General features: G+C 35.5%; 1 protein-coding gene across 2 annotated transcripts in view; it reads left to right on the top strand.

Annotated features, from left to right (window-relative positions):
• Positions 1 to 21,794, top strand: part of CLINT1 (clathrin interactor 1) — a 59,066-nt gene that overhangs the window by 12,839 nt on the left and 24,433 nt on the right. For both annotated transcript variants that reach the window (XM_027970460.2, XM_027970459.2), the window contains exons 2-3: positions 19,743 to 19,847; positions 20,383 to 20,479. In XM_027970460.2, coding sequence (XP_027826261.1) covers positions 19,743 to 19,847; positions 20,383 to 20,479 — 202 coding nt within the window. The remainder of the gene's footprint in view (positions 1 to 19,742; positions 19,848 to 20,382; positions 20,480 to 21,794) is intronic.

The following is a 21,794-nucleotide window of genomic DNA, read 5'->3' as shown; positions in this document are numbered from 1 at the left end:
AGTATATATATTGTAGATAATGTGATTATGTCAATAAAATGCCCTCTAGAATGTACTTTTCCTAATGGTATTTCATGTTACAACCTGTAATTCACATACTAAATTCCTGTTTGGCTTTTGAATTGTTTATACTAGCAGCTGATTACTGAGTAATTTAAGTCTCACTTAATTATGGCAGTACTATTCTAATTAGAGTGCTGAATGTTGGCACTTTATTTAGCAAGCAAATATAAAATACTTGTTTGTGACATTTGTGGAAATAAGTATTGAAGAATAATTTTCTGTAGATAATCTTAGGATATCTATCTTAAGTGTAGACATAATACCTACTTTACTCCCAAACCAAATAGATAACTCATTTGGAATATGAAATCCTTTTGACCTAAATTGGAAAGAACTGGTCCATATGTTGAGAATCTCATTTTCTGAACAATTAACAAATTAATTATATATGTATAAATGTAAAAAGCAGCAAGATTATATAATATTAAATAATTAAAACAAATACAAGTAATATGAACATTAAGAGTTAAAAGAACTTGAGAAATTTGCTGGAGATATAGCCCTGGTGTTGGAATTTAACATAGGTAATCTGCCTTTGGCTGTGTTGAGATATATAAGGAATAAGCTGAAAACAATAACAATATATAATTAACATTCCTTTTAGACTGATAAGGTGTTTTGTTTTGTTTTTTTTGCTGAAGATCCATCATTTTATTTTCAGAAAGAGATAGCCAGAGGGGACAAGGGGGCAGAGATACAGAGGCATTCTGGCAACACAAGAGAAACAATCCTAGAATGATAACATTTTTAAGATATGAGTTTTCTAGAATAAATGGTGATAATCTTTTCATGAATGAGTTATATATTCTTAATACTTATAGCTGTGAAAAGAAGAGAGGCGAAAAGCAAAGGAGAAAAGGAAGGATATAAGCATCTGAATGCAGAGTTCCAAAGAACAGCAAGAAGAGATAAGAGAGCTTTCTTCAGCTATCAATGCGAAGAAATAGAGGAAAACAACAGAATGGGAAAGACTAGCGATCTCGTCAAGAAAATTAGAGATACCAAGGGAACATTTCAATGCAAAGATGGGCTTGATAAAGGACAGAGATGGTATGGACCTAACAGAAGCAGAAGATATTAAGAAGAGGTGGCAGGAATACACAGAAGAACTGTACAAAAAAGATCTTCACGACCCAGATAATCACGATGGTGTGATCACTCATCTAGAGCCAGACATCTTGGAATGTGAAGTCAAGTGGGCCTTAGAAAGCATCACTATGAACAAAGCTAGTGGAGGTGATGGAATTCCAGTTGAGCTGTTTCAAATCCTGAAAGATGATGCTGTGAAAGTGCTGCACTCAATATGCCAGCAAATTTGGAAAACTCAGCAGTGGCCACAGGACTGGAAAAGGTCAGTTTTCATTCCAATTCCAAAGAAAGGCAATGCCAAACAATGTTCAAACTACCGCACAATTGCACTCATCTCACATGCTAGTAAAGTAATGCTCAAAATTCTCCAAGCCAGGCTTCAGCAATACGTGAACCGTGAACTCCCTGATGTTCAAGTTGGTTTTAGAAAAGGCAGAGGAACCAGAGATCAAATTGCCAACATCTGCTGGATCATCAAAAAAGCTAGAGAGTTCCAGAAAAACATCTATTTCTGCTTTATTGACTATGCCAAAGCCTTTGACTGTGTGAATCACAATAAACTGTGGAAAATTCTGAAAGAGATGGGAATACCAGACCACCTAATCTGCCTCTTGAAAAATCTGTATGCAGGTCAGGAAGCAACAGTTAGAACTGGACATGGAACAACAGACTGGTTCCAAATAGGAAAAGGAGTACGTCAAGGCTGTATATTGTCACCCTGCTTATTTAAATTATATGCAGAGTACATCATGAGAAACGTTGGACTGGAAGAAACACAAGCTGGAATCAAGATTGCCAGGAGAAATCTCAATAACCTCAGATATGCAGATAATGCCACCTTTATGGCAGAAAGTGAAGAGGAAATAAAAAGCCTCTTGAGGAAAGTGAAAGAGGGGGGCGAAAAAGTTGGCTTAAAGCTCAGCATTCAGAAAACGAAGATCATGGCATCTGGTCCCATCACTTCATGGGAAATAGATGGGGAAACAGTAGAAACAGTGTCAGACTTTATTTTTTGGGGCTCCAAAATCACTGCAGATGGTGACTGCAGCCATGAAATTAAGAGACGCTTACTCCTTGGAAGAAAAGTTATGACCAGTCTAGATAGTATATTCAAAAGCAGAGACATTACTTTGCCGACTAAGGTCTGTCTAGTCAAGGTTATGGTTTTTCCAGTAGTCATGTATGGATGTGAGAGTTGGACTGTGAAGAAAGCTGAGCGCCGAAGAATTGATGCTTTTGAACTGTGGTGTTGGAGAAGACTCTTGAGAGTCCCTTGGACTGCAAGGAGATCCAACCAGTCCATTCTGAAGGAGATCAACCCTGGGATTTCTTAGGAAGGAATGATGCTAAAGCTGAAGCTCCAGTACTTTGGCCACCTCATAGGAAGAGTTGACTCATTGGAAAAGACTCTGATGCTGGGAGGGATTGGGGGCAGGAGGAGAAGGCAACGACAGAGGATGAGATGGCTGGATGGCATCATGGACTCGATGGACGTGAGTCTGAGTGAACTCTGGGAGATGGTGATGGAGAGGGAGGCCTGGCGTGCTGCGATTCATGGGGTCGCAAAGAGTCGGACACGACTGAGCAACTGAACTGAACCGAACCGAATACTTAGATAATCTGTTAATAAAGAAAACTCAAATTATAGGTCTGCTTCTCATGTCAGATTACTCATATGACAAGGAGAATGAAGTACACTAAAGGTTGCAGGGAAGCTGCAGGATATCCTGGCTTATTCACCTGCAAGGGCTTCCCAGGCAGCGCTAGTGGTGAAGAACCCGCCTGCCAATGCAGGAGACTTAAGAGATGCAGGTTCAATCCCTAAGTGGGGAAGATCCCTTGGAGGAGGGTATGGCAACCCGCTCCAATATTCTCGTCTGGAGAATCCCATGGACAGAGGAGCCTGGTGGGCTACAGTCAGTAGGGTTGCACAGAGTCAGACACAACTGAAGTGACTTAGCATGTGTCATGTATGCATTCACTTAAATGACTGTTCACTGAGCATTTGGAACTCTTTCAGATACTTAAAGTACAGTTGTAAGCAAGTTTTGGTGGGGAGAGATAACTAAAAAGTAAGCAAATTAATTACATTTTTCAAGTGTTATGAAGAAAAGGGACTGAAGTAGAGAGTGATGAATGGGGCTCTTTCATTTAGGGTGGTGATAGTAGGCCTTTTTGGAGAAGGACATGGCAACCCACTCCAGTATTCTTGCCTAGAGAATCTTGTGGACAGAGGAGCCTGGGTGAGCTGCTGTCCATAGGGTTAGATAGAGTTGGACACGACTGAAGCGATTTAATATGCATGCGTGCGTTGCAGAAGGAAATGGCAATCCACTCCAGTGTTCTTGCCTGGAGAATCCCAGGGACGGAGGAGCCTGGTGGGCTGCCGTCTCGTGGGGTCACACACAGTTGGACACGACTGAAGTGACTTAGCAGCAGCAGCAGTAGGCCTTTCTGCGGATGTGGTATTTGTAAAGAATTTATAGCACATAGAATAAAGGAAGAATGTTTTATCCTTGGAGTATTTCACTCATAGAGTGAGCAAATAAGGAAGGAGCTGGTGAGAATATCAGAGAACAGTATGGCAAGAGCGTGTGGAAGAAGAGTGGTAGGCTCAGGGATTTGTAGGTCATTGCATGGAGTTTGGATTTATTTTAAGTATGTTAAACAGTGGAATTTTGATAAGCAAAGGAGTGAAGTGATCCCATATATGTACCTTACTGTTGGTGCTGAGTTGAATAATGGATTGGAGGTTGAGGTGGGGACATGAGTAGAAAGGGGCACTGGTTAAAATCATGATTATAGCATAACAGTTATGGAATAGGATGTAAAGTGGGCAATAAAATGTGTGTGTTTGCCTCCTATTTGTGTTACTTTGGAAAGAATACATGAGAATTACTGTTATACAGTATTTGCTTTGCTTTGTTCTTCTGTGGTAATAGATTGTGCCAAGTGAGAGCCTGGTCCAATATGTAGGAGTTTCAGTTAACAAGATGCCATGTGAAAGGAGCCTTGTATATTAGAATTCCAGCATCTGGAGAAGTGAAATCCATGATGGTTTCAAATTCATAGTTGATACTGAGCATGAGTAAGAGATTTAACAAAATTTTTTAGCCTTAAATTTCATATTTAGCTTTTCATATATTTACATGGGACACAGAAGTCTTAGGCCAAGGTATCTTACCTTTTGAAGTCTTTACTGGGGGTCAATAAGCTAATTTTAGGGCTTATAATAATTTAACAGATCTTTCAGACTGCCTCCAAAAAGCCTGGGATTCAAACATCTGTGACAGCTCTTTAAAAAGAAATTTTGTGAGGGTATTACTTCTCATGTCATTCTGTTTGTGTATATGTTGGTCAGCGGGTATTTATTTTAGTCCTCTCTATTCATATCTTAATCTCAAAGTCCTTATCTTCCATCCCCCCTCTCTGTTACTCTCTGTTACCAAGAGATCATAGATTTCATTTATGTATTCACTGGTCAGTTACTAAATATCCCATTTTATGTGAGACATCCATTGTTAGGTACTGAGAGGGAAACAAAAATGCATAATACATAGTACAGTCAGTTCTGATTAATTGAGGTAGTTATATTTTTAAAAGTTACTGCAAACACTGAATCTTTGTTCTTAGAGGAAATACAGGATTAGGTTCCTGTGTGCCTCTGATCACAACATTTTCATCAACCAGTTAGTATGTAACCTTGTTTTATGTATATTTCTGTTTAAAGATACCTTCTTGATTACATATATTGTTGATTCATTAACACTGAACCCAAGGCCAACTATATTACATGTCTTATATGAAGATATTTTTTCTATAATACACATCATAACCTCTTGGAAACACTAGACAGCACTTCAGCACGCAGTTTGGGGGCCATGTTAAATAACAAAATCAAGAGAAATCATAAAGATGTAAAAAAATATGACACTGAGTAAGCCAGAGAAAGGACATTTGTTTACAGTATGGGAACTGAAATGAGAGCCTCACCTATTTGACCTCATCTGGGACTGTAAGACAGTTAACTCAGAGTTTTGCTGCACACTGTTCACAAATGACCATGAAAGTGCTATGAATATTGATTTTGGTGTTAAAAATATATTTTGGTGAGGAAATACACTAACAGAGTGCTCAAATAGTCAACTCTACTTGCTTTTTAAACATATTAAGGAAATTAAACTCAGTTATAACCATTGTACAAGGCAGAATATAATTCATAAGAGTTATAAATGTAATGCTTATTTCTTCATAGGAAAGGAAGATTATGGGTTGGAAAGAGTCAGGAAGACTTCATTTTTGCATCTTTGTTTAAAATTAGGGTTGATTTTAACTGAAAGAAGAGGTGGGGATTCTAGGAGTAAACAGTCAGGTAAGAAAGTAAAGTGAAGTGTTAGTTGTTTAGTTGCGTCTGACTCGTTGCAACCCCATGCACTGTAGCCCACAGGCTCCTCTTGTCCCTGGAATTATCTAGGCAAGAATACTGGAGTGAGTTACCATTCCCTTCTCCATGGGATCTGCCTGATCCAGGAATCAAACCCGTGTCTCCTGCATTGCAGGCGGCTTCTTTACCATTGAGCCACCAGGGAAGCATGCTTAAATTTCAACTAGTAATACACTATGATTATCTCATAAAGTAAATGAAACAAGTAGTGGGAGAAAAGGCTGGAGAGATTGGTTGAGGACTACTATCAAAAGTCAGTTAGGACTTTTTAGTCAGAGGAAAGAAAATATTTAAGAATTATAATCCTTTTGATCAGTTACTTAATAAATATTTACTAAACATCTGCTGTCACTAAACCTGTTCCAGGTACTGAGGTTCTTAAGTGAGAAAGACAAATTTGTGTCCTCTGGATGTTTTCAGTCTAGAAGGTGAGACAAGCAAGGAAACAAACATGCCCATTATATAGTGCCCCAGTTTTAGTTTTAGTTCAAGGTAATAGAAAGCATATACTGTTCTTTGCTATGTAGAGCATATAGGCAGTTCCCCAAAGTTGAAAGAAGATTTCTTGGAAGAAGTAACATTTAAGCTAAAATCTAATAAGGTGGGAATTAGGTGGGGGGATGGGATGGATGGGCAGAAGAAAGTATGTGCAAAGACCTGGAGAGAATGGCAGTGGTGGGACTGAAAAAATAAATTGATATCTCATATGAAGGATTGAGGACTTCATCTTGAAGGTAATAAGGAAATCTTTGCTGGATTTAAAATGGGAGGTCAAATAGATAGGATTTTTATTTTGGCAGGAGTTCATGTTGGCTCTAGCCTGTTGGGAGATGGATGGGAAGCAGACTAGTTACATGGTTGTTGGCAATAGTCCCTGTGAGTAATGGTGGTCACCCTGGACTAAGGTAGTGGAGGTGCATGTGGGAGAAGCAGATGGACATATTGGAGAGATACCTCGAAAACGGAGTTGAAAAGGCCTGGGAATGGATTGGATGCTGGCTAGAAGAGGGGAGAGAAGTAATCAATAGTGATATTCAAACTGTAACCCTGGATGGTACTGTCCACTGCACAGGAGGAGGAAGATGTTTCAGGGGAAGATGGATTTAATGAGTTTGTGGTAAGCTAACATGACCAACACTAAACACTAGGAAGACAAATCTGTTTTGCTTTGGAAGATGAATGAAAGGATAATACACCTGAATTGGAGAGAGTGTTAAGTGCTTTTGTAGGACTAGGCTGGAGATGAGTACCTATATTTTAAATGCAGAATGAACAGGTTTTGGAAATTAAGAAGAAGTAGGCACTGTGGGAAGAGACTCCCAAAGATAACTCCAAACATCCCAACAACTGCACCCAGCCTGCCCAGCTTTTATCATGTGCTCTGAGATCATGTATCAGGGTGAAAAATGGTGAAGCTGCTTCCGTGTTGCTACCTCTTAAAATACATAGAGACATTTTCTTGTTAAAAACCAGCTCTAATTTGTAAGAATAGTCATTTTTTCCACTTTGGGACTATTGGGGTATCTCATATGGGTATTGATCCTTGTGAAAAATGTTAGGTCTGCATGAGGGAGCCCAGAAAAGCAGCTACTAGTGTGAGAGTAAGGCCTGTAGGGAGAGGTCATCCATCTCTTGCTGAGCTCTTTGCTGTGTTTCTTTGTTTTTCTGTGTTCTTGCTCTTTGTTTAGCTATGTGTCATAAAATATCATATAATAAGTAAAATATGCAGGAAATAAATATATTTAACTTTATTTAACTGATAAAGATATTTAAATAAGATTTAACATGGTTATTAAATGAAAATTAAGAAATTAAAAGTTGATGCTAAAATAAAGTGAAAACTTTGGAGAGGTTGGAATAAAGTTTTAAACATTTAAAAAACCCAATGCAGAAAGGGTTCAAAAAGAGTAAAACAGATGAGACTTAAAATAGTATTGAGGGAATTCCCTGGCAGTCTAGTGATTAGCACTTGGGTTTTCACTGCTGGGGCCACGGTTTGATCCCTGGTCAGAGAACTAAGATCCCTCAAGCTGAGTGACGTGGCCATATTAAAAAAAGAAAAAAAAAAAAAAACTAACATTAACAATAAAGATCAGTCAAGGTTTTTTGTTTGTTTTTTAAGTATGATAAAACTAGGTAAGAAGTAAAGCAAGACAAAAGGCTGAAAGCCAACCAACAATTTAAAAACATAAAAGGTTAAAGGAAAAGCTATTCATGAGGTTAACGATAAGAAATAATAGAAAGTAAAAACAATGGTAAAATAAAAGGTATCAGCTGACAATATTTTTAGAAGTTTGGGGGAAGAGGGCCATTTTTAAAAAATACATTGAAATGGGTTTCTTGGGACACTTACAATATGCTCCAGGGAAAAGGTATGTTGTCCCCAAAGTTTTAGAAATATTTAATATAGTCCCCTCTTGGAGACTCATAATGCACATGAGAATAGTAAAGTCTCCAAGAAGTGTTGCAGTAATAAAGTTGCCTTTGTTTTATGTAACATTTCCTAAACCTGACCATGGAACACGTTTCTCACATAACACCTATTAATGTCTCCCAGAGTATTTTTCACAAAACACTAGAGTACTGTTTCAGAAGAAAATAAAAACTGAAAATCTTAACAGTTACAGAGATATGTGTTAAAGGAAAAAAAAAAAGTCGTCTGGAAATAGAAAATGGTTTTGGGTTGGGGCTTGCATTCATTCCTTGGGAACAGGCTCCTTTTAAGGCAGCAGTGTCCTTCGGAGCCAAGGGGCCGAGAGTAACTTGATACTTCTATCTTCTGGCCTGCTATCCATAGCTGTCTTTTCAGAAAGCTTTTATCTGTGCACACCGGGCATTGATACAACACACAGGCTGCTGAGCCAGGGGAGTGGAAGCCGATCCTCGGCAGAATTAAATCAGCCTAGCCGGCGGGCACTTAGCAAGTGTAAAGAAGTTGTATATAGAAGTACTATTTTTCTTCCCCCCCAAACTAGTTTTTGTTTCAGTGTATAAATGAAATTTTAAATGTGTGCCTCCACCATGACACTTTTTATGGGCTTTTAACTTTAGGCTTTGTCCACATGCACAAAGTTGTTTTTATATAGTTGGTAATAGTTAGTGTTCATACAATTTTGTATTGTGAGAGCTTCTTATGGCTATGAAGGGAAGAATTTCCTGCTGGTGGCTGCCTCTGCCTGTTCTGTTTCTATGTTGTTCCAGGCACACTGCTGCAACATTTTGGGAGCAGCTTCTCATTCTGCTTTTCTGAACCACACACAATAAAAGTCTTCCATTTTGCCACCCTCCTCAAATCTTACTGCTGCCAGAGTGCCTCTCTGAAAATAATAACTTGTAGCATCATGGGACTAGCCTACGTTGGGAAAGCTTTTCTCTGATCCTATCATCTGCTGTCCAGTTCATGTTAGCAGCACTTGTGCTAGAGAGAAGGGCTTCCATATAAGACCTGTGAATATTCAGACACTTCCTAGGGTAATAATTTGCGCTGTTACACAGGAAACCGATTGGAGAAACTGGTTGTCGTGGCTTTTCTAACATCCTTTGTTCAGGTAGACACTTCATGGAATCAGTTACATGGACCTTATTTTTGGCATTTTGAAAGCTTAAAATTCTACAACTTCCAGTATCTAAATTGTAGATGTAAACTTCATGCTGAGAAAGTTTTTTTTTATAATAATGTTTTGTTTTTCACATAATTTGCTTTTGGGATGTCTGTCTCGAGTAGCTGATACAGATGAGTTAGTTTAGTAAATGCAAAAAAATGTTAAAGACATTATCAGATGATAACAGATTATCACTACAGGAGAAATTGCTGCTTAATGTAAAATAAAACCCTAGAACGTGGTTGGTGGTACTGAGATTAAAGAGAGTGAACTTCAAAATACAAACTCTGTTTGTAAAATGGCTTGTATTGATACTTGTCCTGTCCCTTAGAGAAACTCATTTCCAGATCTTTGGCCATTTTTAAATACTAGTCATCCTGCCTTGAAGTGTAGTTATATCTTTGAACTCTTCATTTCAGCATGTATACTGTGGGTCAGATAGGCTGCCAGTTACCTTGATTATAAAGTTCCACAACAATGAATAGCATAGGTAAGTAATAAGTATTAATGCCAGTATATTCTAAGGGGCCATATAAAGGGTATCTTCAAACTAAAAATGATAAATATTGGCAGAAAAATAACCATGTGTGCTAAATGCTTTACATGCCGTTCAATTTAATCTCAGTAATACAAGGTCAGATTAGGTAGCTGAGACACATAAGTGGTTGATTTGTCCAGGGATCAGAGATAAGATATGGGCCCTATTCGTTTCTAATAAATTGTTGGTCAGTTACTATACATGTTTTCTACAAAACAGCCGTAAGAGATGAAGCAGATTGTGAAAATTAGTGGTTGTACAATATTTTCCTCTAGTGTGGCCTTGTGTTTTGGACCAGTTCCTAGAGTCAGAGTCAAGCCCAAGCCCGTTTTAATGTCTGAATATGGGCTGCCATCAAATGGATTGTTTAATTTGGTATTGCTAACCTCTGAAGTTGTACAGGAAGGGAAATAGTTTTATAGTTTCTTCCTCCTACAGGTCATAATTTAGTTGTGGACATCAGGATGTTTTTCTTGACTTATCTGATCCATATAGTTTTCCTTTGCACATCTGTTACATAAATTACTAAACTACTTCTTCCTTGAAAAGTTGCCAGTTTGTCACACTAGTAGTGATCAAGGGGTGGTACCTTTTGGAAAAAAGAATTAAATGACAGACTCTGAGGGGCAGAAATCCAACTACCATCCCAATTTAAGGTTTTGGGGGTTTTTTTGGATCAATTCCTATATTTTTTTGAGGCATTGAAATAAAATTATATGTGGTTTCTAATGTGTTTCCCAAAAGACTTTATGCTGGACTGTAAATATTTAATGATCGTTCGTATAAAATGAGGTATTTTAGTTACTGCTTCTGTTAAGTTTTTATCTTTCCAGTGATCAATTTATTTATACATTCTAGTCTGGTACAAAGTTTGCTATTTGAAACTAAATTTGGAATGTTGGTTTCCTTAACGACTTTGCCCTTTCCTGACCTTGAATTCTGCATAAACCATAGAATAATGATTTTTCTGTGTTTTTCTTTTGTGGGGGGAGGAAATTCGTAAGATTAATTATTTCTACTAGTAGTTACATGTTAGGACCAGTTTACACTTAAATGATGAAAAAATCAGAAATCTCAGAAATAGTAGATGTGGGTCTGGTTCGTTTTGGCGTATGCAAACTGATACTGAATCAATACTGGAAATGTTCATGGAATGTTTGGTAAATTTACTAAAGCAAAGAACTAAGTTATTTTTTAAACACACATTGTGAAATTGTGTGGCTTTGGAGTGCTGGTTTTGAGTTTGTAATCTTTAGATAAAGATATCATTTAGAATACTGAAAATCTGTAATGGGTGTTTTTAGAGATTAAAAGAGATAGTACATTATAAATTGGTTAGTGTCAGTTACTGATAAAAGTTCTTAGATTAATTTTTTTTGCATTACATTTCCTACTGTTGTAAGCGTTCTTTCTAAAGTACAGTAGAGTCTTGATAGATTTTTCTCTTCAGAGTTTTGAGTTTTTAAACTCTTCCTAAAGAGGATTTGTTAACAGGAAATAATGTTTAATTTTTTTATGATCCAAATCTGACTTGCATGTGTGGAAACTAGTCACTTAGCTAAGTCAGTCACTGGTATCCATCTTGCAGCTCAGCTTTGTTGTGTTCCAGCTCTCGGGCTGTGGTAACACCTTAGCTTTTTTGTGAAAAACGACTCACAGAAAGCCTGTATTTAGTATTGGTATTGAATGTGGCAGAGCCTTGTAAAATTCACAGATAGAAAATAGCAGTTTTATACATATTTAAAGAGGAACACATTGGGTTTGGTAGTAACTTGGATTGATGACACAATCAAATCTATATGGAATCAGTGGAAGAAATTGATGGAACATGTTCTGCCATGCAAAAGTTGCTTACCTAAGAAATATAATTTGGTTAATTTAAATATTGGTAATCTTGTATTGAGGAAGTATAATATGCAGAGGATGGTTAATTCTTGATTGAATTTGGGAGGTTGTCAGGAGTCTGCATTTTTATACCCAAAGTCCTTCAGTTTATCTTTCAACAATGTTAGGGGTTTATTTCTGTAGCTTCTTCTGCCTTCAAAGTAGTGCTTCATTTGTTCTCTGTTCATGCTACTCCCTGCCCTCCCCCCTCCCCCCCGCCATGCCACTGCAATGAAAAATACTTATATAGAAAATAGTTTTGTAGAATTTATCCTTCCACTTTATCTGTATGTAGTACAAAATGCAGTGTAAAATTTTGAGTTAAGATTATAAGAATATTGAGCTGTATCTATCAACAGTGTTCAATAATAGGAAAACACCACAGGTGATTAAAGTTCTATAGTTCAGTTTTCCAACCTCAAAATAGTACTGGTCTGAACTGTTACTGAAATTGATGGCCAGCATCACTCAGAATGCATCAAAGAATTTGGTAGTAGGATTGATGTGATAATAGCTTTTGATTAAAAAAAAGTATATAGTCCTTAATTTTCTTACAACTTAATTACAATTTTTAAAAGTATATCAGGGGTACTTTTCTATTAAAACTCAGTATTCAAAAAACGAAGATGATGGCATCTGGCCCCATCACTTAATGGCAATTAGATGGGGAAACAATGGAAGCTTTATTTTCTTGGGCTCCAAAATCACTGCAGATGGTGACTGTAGCCATGAAATTAAAAGATGCTTGCTCCTTGGAAAAACAACTATGACAAACCTAGACAGCATTTTAAAAAGCCAGAGATACTGCTTTGCCAACAAAGGTCCGTCTAGTCAAAGCTGTGGTTTTTCCAGTAGTCATATATGGATGTGAGAGTTGGGCCATAAAGAAGGCTGAGCACCAAAGAATTGATGCTTTTGAACTGTGGTGTTGAGAAGACTCAAGTCCCTTGGACTGCAAGATCAAACCAGTAAGTCCTACAGGAAATCAATCCTGAATGTTCATTGGAGGGACTGATGTTGAAGCTGAAAACTCCAATACTTTGGCCACCTGAGGCAAAGAACTGACCAATTGGAAAAGACCCTGATTCCAAGAAAGATTGAAGGTGGGAGGAGAAGGGGAAGACAGAGGATGAGATGGTTGAATGGCATCACCGACTTGATGGACATGAGTTTGAGCAAGCTCTGGGAGATAGTGAAGGACAAGGAAGCCTGGCATGCTGCAGTCCATGGGCTCGCAACACAACTGAGCAGCTGAACAACAACTTTTATATTACCTAGTACTATGTGGAGAGAGAATAATTAATATGGTGTTTTTGAACATTAATACATTTTCTGTGGTTTTAATGTCATATAGGCAGACTGCTTGAGTTTTGGACTTAGTTTTTCTGCCTGTGCCATATTTTTAAAATGTATTCAGTATCTGGCTATAGTATGATCTTCATAACTTGATCTTTAAGTATCTAGAATTATTTTAAAAGTTAGAAGCTTTAAAAATGATTATGGGACTCCCTTCCTCCCTCAATAAAACCTGGTAAATTGCTATTTAATATTTATTTGGTTTTAATGTTTCTTGACTGTGAGAGCTAAAGAATGAGATATAATATTTCAGTGCCTCTTATTCTTGTTGGTTATTTTTAAAAGTAGCAGGTTAAATATTTTAGCATTTTAATGTTCTTCTCTTGAAAAATGAAAAGGAAAACAGAAGGTACATAATCAGCATAGTCCACTGTGTAAATAAGTGGTCATAAATAATATGCACATGAGCATATTGTCAGTACATATTTATAAGTGGAAGTAGATTGATATAAGGTAATTTTTTAAAAGTAGCTTGGTTATTCTTTTCTGAAATCTTGTTACTGCAGGGGCATGGTTAACAGAGCCTCAGATTTTAGATGTCTTCAGTCTCAGTTATTTCCTATTTAAACTGATGTTTTCTTTACATGGCTTTTAAGAATATGTATGTTTAAGAGAGGAGTACATTGGTTTCCTCCTTTTAACTGGTTTGTTTGTATTTAATTTTAGTAAAACCAAAGGAAATGTAATTTCCATGACCAAGAATATATTTTTAAAATATTAATTCAGCATTTAGTTCTTTTTGTAGCGTAACTTGTGATATCATCTTACATATAAACTATATTAACTAGTAGACTTTTAGCTTAGGTGATATTATTAATTCTCTGATTCTATAGCATTATGGCATAATAGGAAATGGGTTACATTTTAAACTTCTCTACTAAAGAGATGCTATTAAATATTTTTCCCTTCCTCCTCTCTCAAATCTTTAAATTACTTTTTGGTAGAGGGACTTTCCCTAGTAGTGGCAGCGCTGCAGAGAAAGTGGCAAAAGCATTGAGCTTGTTATTTTGTTTCTTCGGTAGCTCTCTTTTTTTTTTTTTTCCTTCGGTAGTTTTCAATAGTTAACTTACTAGTTTTCTTATGGAGGGAGTACTGTAGTTTTTTTCTTTGTTTTAGCATTGTAGCTATTTTATAACTAAGATGCTATGTAATCAAACATGATAATATCGGCTTTAGCAGCATTAATTTCTGTACTGAACCATTACTTGTGTTAGGACATTATTCAGTGCTTTGTGTTTCATTTTCAGATCCAGAAAGGGCTTTTTTTTTTTTTTTTTTTAAATGGGTAGCAAATACCCAGCCAAGTAGATGAACCAATTTTCCCACCTCCCCTCCCCACTTCTATACATTAAGATTTTTTGATAAAAATGAAAGTTATGTATTTGTCGAATTTAGGAGTACTAGACTTCTTGGTTATTGACCATAAACTTGATACCACTCACAGGATTGTAGTAACATCTAACTTGGTTTTAAAATATGAGTATTGCACCTGTAATTGTTCAGCTTGCAAATAAGGGCAATGTGGTGAAGACCATCGTCCCCTGATGAAAAATGAATGTCACATGGTCCATTAACTAGCTTTTAGAGCAAGTATTTTTAAAATTATTTCCCTGCTATTTTGGTTAGAAACATTTTTAAAAAGGAACAGATTTTCCTGGCTTATGTAACTTGTTACCTGAGAAAACTGTCTTTTATCAGTATTTATTTTAAGAGTATGTTATTGTTTTTAATGTTTTAAAAAGATTAATATTTTAAAGGGAGCATGATAATTTTACCTATATCATAAAAGTATATTCTGAAATTTGTGGCATTGAGAGGTCACTTTTAAATATAGATTTTAATATCTAGAATCATTCTTCTCTAATAGTGTTTTTAAAAGCAAGTTAATTTCAATATTGGGTACCTAAGTTGATCCCTGTGGTTTTACACAGGTAGCATTCGGTATACGTATTTTAGGATGTGTACATACATATGTGTAGTTACTAGTTTGCTGCAATTATTAGTCTGATAATAATAAGACATTCAGTTGAGTTCAGTTCAGTTCAATCGCTCAGTCCGACATTGGAAGTACAAATAATACTCATTTGATCTACCATGATGCTTATTTGCCTATTAATAGTTAAAATGTTGCTAATGATGATATAGTACTCATTTGTATTCTTAATGGCATTTTAATACTTTCCCCTTTGTTACAATATAATATTCATGGGGGAAATTTTGGAAAATATGGGAAAAAGAAAATAGTTTGAAGAAAAAAAAAAAACCATTATTTAAAACCATTAGTTTGAATGCTGCTTTTGTCTCTTGTCTCTGCCTCTGTTTTTCTGACTCTCTTATGTATGTAAGTGTGGATGTTCGTATGAAAAAACACAAACTGAAAACCGTCTAATAGAAAATACTGCTAAATATTTTCTCCTGAACTCAGAATGAATAGTCTTTATAGTAACTTTGAAACAAAAAGTAGAAACTATTAAAAATATGGACCCATTTGATTTCATTTTTTAAAGGTAAAATTAAAAAGCAGGCTAGGAAAAAGACTTTTTACTAAATCAGTTTCAATTTTCATTATCCTTTGTTAGCAGTTAGGACTGGATTATACCCATACTTTACCTTTTCTCTTGGTTTGTAGTTTTGTTTTAGCAAAGAATATTCTTGAATTTTTGGCAGGAAAAAAATTCCATAAGACTGTTTTTTCTTGTCTGTTATTTTACTGATTCTTCTTTAAGGACGTTGGAAGAATCATTGACCATCTGTAGGTCAAAACTCCATTTTAGCTTTTACTTTCAACCAATTTTGCCTCTAAACCCTGGACCAAAATTATTACCAAGTAAAATAATGTGGTATTTTATCAGTAGTGACCAGTGAAATAAGCAGAAAATGGGGAATAAAGAGGAGAGCCAAAATAAACACTAATTGTTTACAAATTGAATAACTGAATATTAGACCTTAATTGAATATTGACTGTTCATATAGCCATAGAAGTGTATGTAGAGGACTTGATGATGTAACTGTTAGTAGTTGGAAATTGAAAATCCAGTGATTTGAGTGCAGTGCTGGGTTGTTTAGAGTTAAGTACTCCTCTTGGAGACTGGTAGTCAGTCTTGTATCCTAATGCTGGGATGTTATAAGGAGCAAATGTGAAAGTGTATAAGTGGTTTGATTTCAATTGTGGGTTTTATCCTTATAAAAAGCAGTAGTTCTGTATTGCTTTAAGGTAAAAATCTTTAGCACATGGTCATTCCCTGGTAATTTCCTGTAATTTTGTTTGTGGAGTGGATCCTCAACCTTTGTCTGAATTTTCTGTGTTTTAAAAAACTGATGAGAGATCCCCCTCTAGTGTCCAAATTATCCATTCTTAAAACATTTGTGTCAGTGGTAAGTTTTAGGAATTAAGCTAGCTGTGTTTTCCTTTCACATCTGGACATGATTTTTTTTTTTTTTTTTTTTTAGCTTTTCATTTATGGGAGAAAGCAGGGAGTTCTTTTCCTTTCTTAAAAAGGTTGCTAGAATTATGGGCAGGGTGTGGATTGGGGGCAATAGAAAACATGGACGGGAAGGATCAAAACGCTATTTTTACCTTTTTAGAAATAATTATTTTTAAATAACCTGGAATAAGGCCAAACTATACGGTGTCATTTTGTTTTAGTTTACATTTGTTCCTGAATTAAGTGTAGCTTTAAAATACTTCATTTTGGAATTCTTGATGCCATTAGATCTTATCCTGAGTGGTTTTAGTTTCTGAAAAGCAATGGTTTCATTGGAAAATGGTTTCAAAACAGAACCTGATACTTTTCATGGAGTTTTCTAACTTTGTTACTTTTTCTTACTATTGTTGCCATATTTTTCCATATTGTTGCCATTTTGTATTGTGAGTGTATTCTAATGGCAAGTTGTCCTTTTACATAGTTGCCATTGTTTTTCAACCAAGGAAATAGGAGATTCTTAAGCTATTGGCTTTCTGCCACCTCTTCCTCTTGAACACACAGCACTCAAACACACAGGCCTTCAGTTAAGGATCTTGTGAAGGGTTAGGGAAACAGGACCTTTCTCATTTGACCCATGGGCTTTTGTAACTCGAACAAGGAAAGTAGTGTTCTGAAAGCTGCAGCATTTATGAAGGCTCTTGTAAAAATATTTCATGTACATGGACTAGAGATTAACTCTTTTCATCTCGTTCTTCAACAAATTAAACAGTGCAAACAATTTCAAGTGCTTTCTTGGTCATGAAATTCTTGGATGAATTATAATCCTAATTGCTATTGTTCATTCCCACACTGCATTGACACTATTAACTCCCTAATGCATGCACTTTTCAACCAGTAAGATAAACAAAAGCATTTTGAAATCTGTTATTTTGTGGCATCTTAAATTGCAAATATGCCATTGGCTGCCTTGATTTTATTTTGGTTCCACTGTTAGCAAAAATTAGGAAAAAAATTATGTTTATATTTATACATAAAATTGCCAATAGAATGATTACTAGGTTTTTATAAAAGTCCATTCATTAATAGTCTTAAATTTTAAAGAGGCAGTAGAGACCATGGATTTATTTTAGTGCTAGGGAAATAATTTGTATTTGTGTTATCAAACCAGTGTAGCTTTCTCTAAGATTTGAAAGAAAGTAATAGAATTTCACTTTTCTACCTTAATAGAACTGAATTCTGAATGTAAACCTAGAAGCCAGATTAGTTTTGTGATTTGGCAAGTCATTTATACATAATGGTTCCTTTAAGATTTGAACTAGTACTGTTTATTAATTTAATTATTTGTAATAAATTTGAAGTTTATATGTGAGAGATTTGAGTGCCAGTTATTAACAAAACTTCATTACTTAAAACATGTAACTTTTTTGATAACTGAAAAACCATATAACAAAAGTGGGATAGATATAGCTAATGTCATTGTCACATCATGTTTAGTTGTTCAGTCGTGTCTGATTCTTTGTGACCCCATGGACTATAGTCCACCAGGCCCCTCTGTCATGGGAATTGTTTCTCCAAGGCAGGAATACTAGAGTTGGTAGCCATTCCCTTCTCCAGGGAATCTCCCAACCCAACCTTCGAACTAGGGTCTCCTGCATCACAGGCAGCTTCTTCACCATCTGAGCCATCAGGGAAGCCCATCAGTTCAGTTCAGTCGCTCAGTCGTGTCCGACTCTTTGCGACCCCATGAATCGCAGCACGCCAGGCCTCCCTGTCCATCACCAACTCCCAGAGTTCACTCAGACTCACGTCCATAGAGTCAGTGATGCCATCCAACCATGTCATCCTCCGTCGTCCCCTTCTCCTCCTGCCCCCAATCCCTCCCAGCATCAGAGTCTTTTCCAGTAAGTCAACTCTTCGCATGAGGTGGCCAAAGTACTGGAGCTTCAGCTTTACATCATTCCTTCCAAAGAAATCTGATCTCCTTCAGAATGGACTGGTTGGATCTCCTTGCAGTCCAAGGGACTCTCAAGAGTCTTCTCCAACACCACAGTTCAAAAGCATCAATTCTTCGGCGCTCAGGTTTCTTCATAGTCCAACTCTCACATCCATACGTCACCACTGGAAACCATAGCCTTGACTATATGGACCTTTGTTGGCAAAGTAATGTCTCTGCCCGTAGCAGTTAACAAATTCTCACTTTTTGATTATTGCTAAAACTCAGTTTTAAGTGGAAGATTTGAATTACCAAATTCACAGGCATCTGTTACAATAATTTTTTGTGTAATAATTGGAGCTCTCTATGTCAAATGAGCACTACTGCAGTATGTCACATTCTCAAAGTATTTATTCCTCAGGATGTTTTTGAATTCTTAAATCCATTTAAGCATGAGAAATTCTTTTTTAACAACCAGATGTTTTGCCATCTCATATCTTAATTGTAAGGTGCTTTTTTTCAATGGTAGTTCTTTCTTATAAAAATATTACTTAATATTTTAAAATTCTAATAGGGGATATTAGCTAGACACTGTACCATGGTATACCATTTGATATGTTACTCTTTGAGGTAGTAAATAGTATTCCTCCTTATTCCCATTTTTACATTTAAGAAAACTAAGAGAAGTAAAATAATTTTGCTAAAGATCACAAAGTAATTGTAGTCAGATCTCCCTGTCTCCTAGAACCCATATTTTGGACCACTGATGAAGTCTTAAGTGAAAATTAAATACATTGTCATATAATCCTCTGATGGAATATTATGTAGCCATTAAAAGTAAGGGTTACAGTGACATAGAAAATGTATGTGGTACAGTAAATGAAAAAAGGCAAGGATTACAGTTAAAATCCATAGTGATTCTAGACATCTTTAGTGTTATGTTTGATTTTTTTATTGTGTGTTAATTTAAATACAGTATAAATAACATTCAGCTTCTACATAATTTTGCTCATTAACTTAAAGAATTTCTGTAAACAGGGAACCTAAGACTGAATGTAAACCAGGTCTGGTCAGCAAACTGACAAGTTAGTTTTATAATAGACTTTAGCATGTTCAATTTCCTTTTTAATTTGACCTAAAGCCATTTTTTACTGGACTTATGCCAGCTCTAATGTAATCTCTCATTTATATTCTTGAAGGCTAATGGAATAGTAAAATCTTCCTAAATATAACTTAAATGTGTTATATAGTGTCCTAAGGGTAGCTTGTGCACAAAAGATGTTTTCTTTCCCACCCTGTAGAGGTATCTCATTAGGACACCCAGTAGTGTCATTATTAAGTTTTCATGTGTTTCTCAGTTTTGATGCTAATCTTTGTGTGTATGTGCTTGCATTTTTTTTGTCTTCAGCACCAATGTGGTTATGAATTATTCAGAGATCGAGTCTAAGGTTCGAGAAGCAACGAATGACGATCCTTGGGGACCTTCTGGGCAACTCATGGGAGAGATTGCCAAGTAAGTGATAATTTGACTCAGCGGTGCAGAAAGAATGCAACTATCTTTACCGAGAAATGTGAAATTTGCTTTCAGTTTTAAACTGTTCAACTGCCAGATATAGTAAATTTTGCATATAATCGTTCTGATATCAGTGCAGGAAATTTTATAAGGATCCATTCCTCCTAAATATTAGCTCAATAAAGTAAAACAAAATTTTTCTTTTTCAATGAAGTTTAGAGACTTCCTGTAGCTTAACTATGTAAAATTTTGACAAATGCATATAAAATGACTTAAAACTAGGAAATTTTTTTCCTGACAAACATCTGGCTGACTATGCCACTGAATGAAGGGCTTATGAAATATGATATTAGTGGGATTTACGTGCTAGATACTATATAAAATAGACATTTTTAAGGTACCATATCTAAATTTTTCTTAATTAAACTTATTTTTTAAAGCTATTTAGGAAAATACAGTAACTTAGAACAAGCCTGCCATCTACTGTCAAAATCAACATACTACAAACTCTTGAGGAAAACTGTTCTTTTTTCAGGGCTACCTTTATGTATGAACAATTTCCAGAACTTATGAACATGCTTTGGTCACGAATGTTAAAAGACAACAAAAAGAATTGGAGAAGAGTTTATAAGGTATGGGTATTAGTCTGTGTTTATTACTTGACATGTAGAAGACGTGAAATTTTAAAGTGTACATACAGAAGTGATTATGATGGACACTGAATCCTAGAATAGAATATTCTAAAACAGATAAAAAATTGATTTGCTATTTGAGTTGTGTTTTTTAGTCACCATAAACAGCTATTCATATATTTGAGCATATTGAAAGTAATGAATCTATAGTAGTATCTGTGTTTAGTGTTTGAGCATTTAAGATAAAAACCACCCTCTAATATCATTTGTCATCTCTACATAAAACTTTTCCAGTAGTATTAGAGTATTGTGCACCAGAAATGTGTCATTTTTAAATATAATAAATTCTAAATCATTAAAATTCTAACATTTTAAAACTTGCATATATGTACTCTTCTGTTAGATTCCTTTCATTTAATTCTGATCTCATCATATAGTGTAGAATTCTAAACAAGATAGTAATCGGTTCTTCCACCTCCACTATATTTTCCTGCTGCTTGCGACGTTTTTTTATGCTTTCCAAAATGTCATTATAATATTCATATATGAAACTTTAAAAGTAACATTTCTGGCTTTCAGCGTTAAAAATTAGTTGCTTTATTTAGTTCTATGTTTTTGATGTTGTTTGTTTCTGAAAACATTTACTGTCATTTCTTTAGCTTGTACAGCAGTAGTGATGAAATAGTTTAAATTCCTATAAATTAATTTTTTATAATTAGAGGGTTTTGTTTTAATAATTCTAGAGTAAACTACTTTTTTAAAGAATAAATTCCTGCTCAGATGAGTTTTTTGTCCCTCAATTCTCCAGCCTAACTAGATTTTCATAGGTCTAATCATCTTTATGTGAGGTTTGTTCCAAACAAAGTTTAGAATTGAGAATTCAGTGATTTTTAGTGCATTCACAAAGTTGTGCGTCGTTACTACTGTCTAAATCAGAACAGTTTTCATCATCTCAAAAAGAAATTCTTAATGTTTTTTTCTCATATTTGTTGGTAGCAAGTTTTTTAAACAAAAGCCACATCACAAACCTCCCAAGTTAAATTTTATTTGGGAAAAGTGCTGTGAGATCATATAATTACCAAATAATTATTTTCTTTAAACTAATGTTTCTAACAGTAAAACTGAATCAGCTTTCTAAAAGCTTAGTGTTCATTTATCTCATACATTCAGATTTTTCCTAACATCTAATTTTTTAAAAATCTTTTGACACATGTATCCAGTGGACATTTTATAATTATTTATTATGCTTGGTGTAAGAGGAACTCTAAATTGAAAATACGAGGTTTTAAATGTACTTAAAGTCTAATGTATGGTA

The sequence above is a fragment of the Ovis aries genome, chromosome 5 (genome assembly GCF_016772045.2).
Source record: "Ovis aries strain OAR_USU_Benz2616 breed Rambouillet chromosome 5, ARS-UI_Ramb_v3.0, whole genome shotgun sequence".
Taxonomy (NCBI): domain Eukaryota; kingdom Metazoa; phylum Chordata; class Mammalia; order Artiodactyla; family Bovidae; genus Ovis; species Ovis aries.
The sequence above is the reverse complement of the archived record's forward strand: the minus strand, read 5'-3'. Positions and strand labels throughout refer to the sequence as shown.